Source organism: Plectropomus leopardus, unplaced genomic scaffold (assembly GCF_008729295.1).
Source record: "Plectropomus leopardus isolate mb unplaced genomic scaffold, YSFRI_Pleo_2.0 unplaced_scaffold3719, whole genome shotgun sequence".
Lineage (NCBI taxonomy): Eukaryota > Metazoa > Chordata > Actinopteri > Perciformes > Serranidae > Plectropomus > Plectropomus leopardus.
In genome coordinates, this window is record NW_024640674.1 from 1,943 (window position 1) to 9,557 (window position 7,615).

At 46.9% G+C, this 7,615-nt stretch overlaps 1 protein-coding gene across 1 annotated transcript; it reads left to right on the forward strand.

The window, feature by feature from the left end:
* Positions 1-680: 680 nt before the first annotated feature.
* Positions 681-7,472, forward strand: LOC121938895 (eukaryotic translation initiation factor 2A-like). Its single transcript, XM_042482049.1, has 14 exons — positions 681-736; positions 1,776-1,845; positions 1,922-1,993; positions 2,419-2,537; positions 3,999-4,098; positions 4,183-4,265; positions 4,415-4,488; positions 4,575-4,719; positions 4,837-4,953; positions 5,235-5,391; positions 5,684-5,768; positions 6,348-6,680; positions 6,910-7,020; positions 7,311-7,472. The coding sequence occupies exons 1-14, from the start codon at positions 709-711 to the stop codon at positions 7,470-7,472; spliced, it is 1,656 nt and encodes a 551-aa protein (XP_042337983.1). The 5' UTR covers positions 681-708.
* The last annotated feature ends 143 nt before the right edge of the window (positions 7,473-7,615 follow it).

A 7,615-nucleotide genomic window follows, 5' to 3' on the forward strand; every position in this document is an offset into this window, starting at 1 on the left:
ACTGCAGGAAAAGTAATAATACTACAGTGTACTTTTACAAGCATTCAAAATTTACAAAAAGTACAAAAGTATAATCAGAAAAATGTTATGTACGGAAAGAAAAAATACTCGTTCTGCAGAATCATCTCTGATATTATTGATGACTGATTGTGTTGGTCAGTTTAAATCTATAATCACACATCACTAATTTTCGATGCTATTTTGTATCAATAATCTGGAGGAAGTGAAGCTGTAAAAATGTAAAGGGTTAAAAATGTTTCCCCCTGAGATGGAGCAAAAGCACAAACAATGGAAATATTTGATGAAGTACCTGAAGTGTATATTTCGATGCTGCACTCCCAGTACTTGAGTGAATGTATTTTTAAAAATTGATAGTTTTTCTTTGTTATTGTTGCTGCTTTTACTTTGAAAGCGGAAGTGGCGTCACGCGCCGCTGCTCGGTGGGAACTTGACGCAGCTGTTTAACTTTAAACTTTTATAAAAACAAACTTTTTTATTGTTTTTTTTTTTAAAAGCGTCACTTTTTGTCGGTCAAACGTTTTCCCGCGTCTCGGAGTAATTAATTAAAATGTTTTTTAAATGTTTTTGAGTGACGTGTCAGAGCGGCGCGCGGACAGTATGCTGATGTGGCACTGGGAGACCCGCCTTCTTCTGACGCATTTCCGGGAGGCAGCTCTTCTTCTTCTTCTTCTTCCGGTACACGTAAACATGGCGCCGGCCATCCCGCTGCTCGCAGGTGGGTGATTTCACTCTGATCAAATCGAGTTGTTGTTGTTTTTGTTTTTAATGTTTACCGGAAAGTTACCGAGTTACCGGACACCGGCTGACGTCAGAGAGCAGGCACTCAGCTGTCCTCGTCTTCCGGTCTTTTAGGTTGAAGAAACATCCCGCCAAACTCAGTGTAAAATCTGATTTCTTTAGTTGATTATTTGTTTTTGGCGGATACACGAACGTCCCGAAATAAAACTTCAGACTTTCTTGGAATCCGCAGAGTCTTCTGACTCATTCGGCATCGATAAAAACCCCAATTACCGATCCGAAACGACCAAAAACCCTCCGAAAACCTCTCACAGTGTCCGCTCCGCGACCGGCTCAGGTGTGTGAAATCAGCCGTGAGCTGCAGGTAAACAGCGAAAAGCCAAAAAAGTTCTGGCTGTTTGGAGGCTGACGCGAATGCCGAATGAAAGAGTCGCTTCTGTTGGTTCAGAAAAATCTTCGGTGATGTTTCATGTGACAGGATGCTCAGCCGGTAAACACGGAAACCTTTAATTAATACAGTTCCTCTTTGGACTTCAGCTCACATCGTCTAAGAGACCTTTAAAAAACGTTGGTGACAGTTGTTTAATTTTCTTTCCTTTAAAATGTTTTGGAAATATTTCCTATTTTTTTCTTAAACTTTTGGTGATTTTAAAAATGTATATGTATAACAATTTTGACATTTTTAAAAGTTTTTTGGTAAAGTTTTTTCCTTGAATTTTTTTTTTTTTTTTTTTTTTTTTTTACATGTTTTTACTTTTTATTTTTGTTTTTTTCCTTTTAAAGGTTTCGGTGATTTTTGGTGAAAACCTGCCTTTTAAATCTGGGGTTGTCAAAATAAAACACAGTTTGTTAGCCAGAAACCAAAAACATATTTTTTGAGTTTCATCATGTGCGGTGAACGTTTCATGCACGTTTGCCGAGTGACTCGGAGGCTAAAAGAAATTTGCCAAACTGAAATGTTACGGCCGCTTCACGATAATCAATAATCAGCTCTTTGTAAACTGTTGATGCTTCAGTTCGAGGATCCGATGGTACGTCTCTGCTCTGCGGGCCTCCCACCTGCCAGCAGCACCCCACCTTCACCAGGTAACATCCTCAACCTCATCTTCATCAACATCATTGCTTTGCATGCAGATAATATATAAACGTGTGTGTGTTTCAGGGACGGTCGGTCCAGCAGGTGTGTGACCTTCAGCAGAGACGGATCGCTGTTCGGCTGGTGCAACGGACACAAGTAACAAAGCCACAATTCATCCACGATTATAATAACCGTAATAACATCAGTGATATTAATAATGACAATAATAACATCAATGATAATAATAATAACAACAATAATAACATCAATGATAATAATAACAACAATAATAACATCAATGATAATAATAATAACAATAATAACATCAATGATAATAATAATAACAATAATAACATCAGTGATAACGGTAATAATAACAGTAATAATAATTATTATTCTGTTTTCATGAGGAGAATAAGCAGACGTGCGTTTTAAAAACATGACTCTGATCTGACTTGTTAACTGAACGTAAAGGGTTAATTCACTAAAAATCATTTGAGAACTCAGAGTGTGTTTGACATTTAAAGATTCAGTCTGACCGTCTGTCTGTCCCTCTGTCTCTGTCTCGTTCTGTCTCTCAGTGTCTCTGTGGTCAAATCTTCAGACGGCTCCATCGTGTCGACCTTTGACCTGCCAAAGACGTCTCTGCTGGAGTTTTCTCCTCTCAACAACATTCTGGTCACCTGGCAACCGTACAGCAGTAAGACAGGAGACAACAGGAGATGACAGGAGACGACAGGAGACAACAGGAGACAACAGGAGACATGACAGGAGACATGACAGGAGACATGACAGGAGACGACAGGAGACATGACAGGAGACATGACAGGAGACAACAGGAGACATGACAGGAGACACAGGAGACAACAGGAGACATGACAGGAGACAACAGGAGACATGACAGGAGACGACAGGAGACAACAGGAGACATGACAGGAGACATGACAGGAGACGACAGGAGACGACAGGAGACATGACAGGAGACAACAGGAGACATGACAGGAGACATGACAGGAGACAACAGGAGACATGACAGGAGACAACAGGAGACATGACAGGAGACATGACAGGAGACATGACAGGAGACAACAGGAGACATGACAGGAGACATGACAGGAGACAACAGGAGACATGACAGGAGACAACAGGAGACATGACAGGAGACATGACAGGAGACATGACAGGAGACATGACAGGAGACGACAGGAGACATGACAGGAGACATGACAGGAGACATGACAGGAGACACGACAGGAGACATGACAGGAGACATGACAGGAGACGACAGGAGACGACAGGAGACGACAGGAGACATGACAGGAGACGACAGGAGACATGACAGGAGACATGACAGGAGACGACAGGAGACATGACAGGAGACAACAGGAGACATGACAGGAGACAACAGGAGACATGACAGGAGACATGACAGGAGACGACAGGAGACGACAGGAGACATGACAGGAGACATGACAGGAGACATGACAGGAGACGACAGGAGACGACAGGAGACGACAGGAGACGACAGGAGACATGACAGGAGACATGACAGGAGACCAACAGGAGACATGACAGGAGACAACAGGAGACATGACAGGAGACATGACAGGAGACAACAGGAGACAACAGGAGACGACAGGAGACATAACAGGAGACGACAGGAGACAACAGGAGACATGACAGGAGACAACAGGAGAGGACAGAAGACATGACAGGAGACAACAGGAGACATGACAGGAGACAACAGGAGAGGACAGGAGACATGAATGGAGACAACAGGAGAGGACAGGAGACATGAATGGAGACAACATGAGAGGACAGGAGACATGACAGGAGACAACAGGAGACATGACAGGAGACGACATGAGAGGACAGGAGACACGACAGAAGACAACATGAGAGGACAGGAGACACGACGAGAGACAACATGAGAGGACAGGAGACACGACGGGAGACAACATGAGAGGACAGGAGACACGACAGAAGACAACATGAGAGGACAGGAGACAACATGAGAGGACAAGAGACTATAAGTGATGCTGCAGTGACTTCCTGTTTACATCGCTGATTGCTGCTAATTCGACACGGCTATGTTGACACATTAGTAATGTGTGTGTGTGTGTGTGTGTGTGTCTGTCTGTGTGTGTGTGTGTGTGTGTAGAGCCTCAGGACAGCGCTCAGGGGGACGCTAACCTCCAGCTGTGGGACTTACAGAGCGGTCAGCTGATCAAAGCTTTGTATCAGAAGAAGGTGGACTCATGGTGAGGACACACTCACACACACACACACATTGCGTGCGTGTGTGTGTGTGTCATACTGCAGCTCTGTGCTGTGATTGGCTGCAGGTGTCCCAGCTGGTCTGAAGACGAAAAGATCTCAGTGAGGAGCGTCAACAACGAGCTGCACTTCTACGAGAACAACGACTTCAGTAAGTAGTCTGAGCCCAGTTCTCTTCTAGGTTGTAGACAGAACCAGGTGCAGCCTCGGTAGTAGACGGATCCCAGTTCTCTTCTAGGTTAGAGATAGAGCTCCCAGGTGGTAGACGGAGCCCGGCTGATGATGTGTTTGTGTTTTCAGGTTCGATCTCCAACAAGCTCCACATGCAGAAGGTGTCGGACTTCGTTTTGTCTCCCGGAGGTCAGCCCAGTAAGGTGAGGAGGCTCCGCCCCGGCACCTTCACAGAGACCGTCTGAGGTTTAGACCTGGTCTTGATCTTCGTTCTGTTTGTCCCCTGCAGGTCTGCGTCTACGTCCCGGGCAGTAAAGGAGCGCCCTCGTTTGTGCGCCTGTACCAGTACCCGGTGCTGGGAGGAGCCTCCGCGGCGCTCGCCAACAAGAGCTTCTTCAAGGCCGACAGAGTCACCATGATGTGGAATAAGAAAGGTGAGAGAGTCCTGGAGGTCCTGGAGGTCCTGGAGGTCCTGGAGGATGCAGACGATGAATGTGTAATGTCCTCGTTAATGTAACTATAAGGTTGTTAACAATGAGCGTCTCTTTCAGCCTCAGCAGTTCTGGTGACGGCGAGCACTGAGGTGGACAAAACCGGAGCGTCTTATTACGGCGAGCAGACGCTGCATTACCTCGCCGTGAACGGAGAGACGGCTCTGGTCCAATTGCGTGAGTCTCTGAGTCCAAACATCCCATAATACATGATGCATGACATAGTCAAACTTCAGACTGCGGAGCACCCTGTGGACACTTACTGTTGATTATTAATCATTGATAATTGATAAGTTTTGCTCTGTAGTGTCATCAGATCATTAAACGGTGTATCATAACTGTGATATCAGAAATGGTAACTTTTTGAATCCGGATATTTCGGCTGCTGAGGATCAGACGCCGCGCTCGTCTCCGAACCAATCAGGCGCCGACGTTTCCGTTTTGTCTCTGTGTCACAGCGAAGAACGGTCCCATCTACGACGTGGCGTGGAGTCCAAACTCTGCAGAGTTCTGCGTGGTGTACGGCTTCATGCCCGCAAAGACCACCGTCTACAACCTCAAGTGTGACCCCGTCTTCGACTTCGGGACCGGACCACGAAACGCTGCCTACTACAGGTGAGGACGCACCTGTCCTACAGGTGACGACACACACCTGTCCTACAGGCGGGGACGCACCTGTCCTACAGGTGAGGACTCACACCTGTCCTACAGGTGTGAGTCCTCACAGGTGTGAGGATGACTGAGGAGGTGTGAGGATGAATGAGGAGGTGTGAAGATGACTGAGGAGGTTTCAGGATGACTGAGGAGGTTTCAGGATGACTGAGGAGGTGTGAGGAGGTGTGAGGAGGTGTGAGGAGGTGTTATCAGACTGAGCGTCTCCTGACGGTGTTGTCCCTCCTGCTGTCAGTCCTCAGGGGCATGTCCTGGTCCTAGCGGGCTTTGGGAACTTGCGTGGACAGATGGAGGTCTGGGATGTCAAGAAGTACAAACAGGTGAAGAAGAAGAAACATTGAACACGGACGGACTCAGTCAGGGTCTGGAAAGTTTTGGAAAGTTTTGTAATTAATTTTCACAAACCTGTCGAATGAACATGATGTGTTCAAGGACCGTCAGAAAAGTACAAATCCAACAATGAGTGTTTGATTGTAGTAGTGAAGTACAATAGCGTTATTGCAGCAGCAGTAGCAGTAGTATTGTAGTATTGTAGTATTATAGTGCAACAGTAACAGTAGTATTAAAGTAGTAGTATTGTAGTATAAGTAATATTGTAGTAGTAGTATAGTATTTTTGCAGTAATATAACCTGTCAGAGACTGTGAGGCTTTCAGCACCGTCTTGGTCCTCCCCTGTTTCCCCTGTCTCCCCTGTCTCACCTGTCTCTGTCTCACCTGTCTCTGCCTCTCCTGTTTCACTTGTCTCTGTCTCTCCTGTCTCCGCTGTCTCAGCTTTCCCTCCTGTCTCTGCTGTCTCAACTGTCTCTGCTGTCTCTCCTGTCTCACCTGTCTTACCTGTCTCTGTCTTCTGTGTCACCTGTCTCTGTCTCTCCTGTCTCACCTGTCTCTGTCCCTCCAGGTGTCCAAACCTCAGGCTCCGGATGCCACACATTTCTCCTGGTGTCCAGACGGCGAGCACATCGTCACGGCGACGTGCTCGCCGCGGCTGCGAGTCAGTAACGGTTATAAGATCTGGCACTACACGGGCTCCGTGCTGCACAGGTGGGAGGCGGCGGCCGGCGGCGAGCTGTGGGAGGTCCTCTGGCAGCCGTTCCCCGACGGCAGCTTCCCAGAGCGACCCGTCAGGTACCAGGCAGTGCCCAGCGAGATGGGGACCACTCAGGCCCCGCCCACGCAGGCGTACCGCCCACCTGCCCTGAGACATCTGCCGGCCACGCCCAGCGCCAAACTGGTGAGGACAAGTTTGACCCAAAACACAAACACTGATTTACAAACTCCAGTTCTGATGAAGGTGGGACATTGTGTCAAACGTAAATAAAAACAGAATAGAGGGATCTGCGAATCCTTTTCAACCGAAATTCAACTGAAGACACCACGAAGACAAGATATCTAATGTTCAAACTGATAAACTTTATCGTTTTTTTGCAAATATTCACTCATTTTGAATTTGATGCCTGCAGAACGTTCTAAAAAAGCCGGGACAGGGGCAACAAAAGATCGGGAAAGTTGAGGAATGCTCAGAGAACACCAGTTTGGATCGTTCCACAGGTGAACTGGTTAACTGGAAACAGGTGAGCGTCATGATTGGGTATAAAAGAAACATCCCCAAAAGGCTCAATCGTGCACAAACAAGTCGTGAACATCTGCGTGAGCCAATAGGCCAACAGTTTATCAACAACGTTTCTCAACGTACACTTGCAAGGAATCTAGGGATTTCATCGTCTACAGCGCATAATATCATCGAAAGATTCAGAGAGTCCGGAGAAGTGTCTGCACATAAGCGGCAAGGCCGAAAACCAACACTGGTGACCTTCGACCCCTCAGGCGGCACTGCATTAAAAACTGACATCATTCTGTGAAGGGTATCACCACGTGGGCTCAGGAACACTTCGGAAATCCATCGTCCGTTAACACAGATCGTCTCGACATCGACACGTGCAGGTTCAAACTCTACACTGCAAAGCCAAAGATCAACAACACCCGGAAACGCTTCTCTGGGCCGAGCTCACCTGAGATGGACTGAAGCAAGGTGGGAAAGTGTGCTGTGGACTGAGGAGTCCACATTTCAGACTGTCTTTGGAAATCATGGACGTCGTGTCCTCCGGGACAAAAAGGAAAAGGACCATCCAGACTGTTATCAGCGCAAAGTTCAAAAGCCAGCATCTG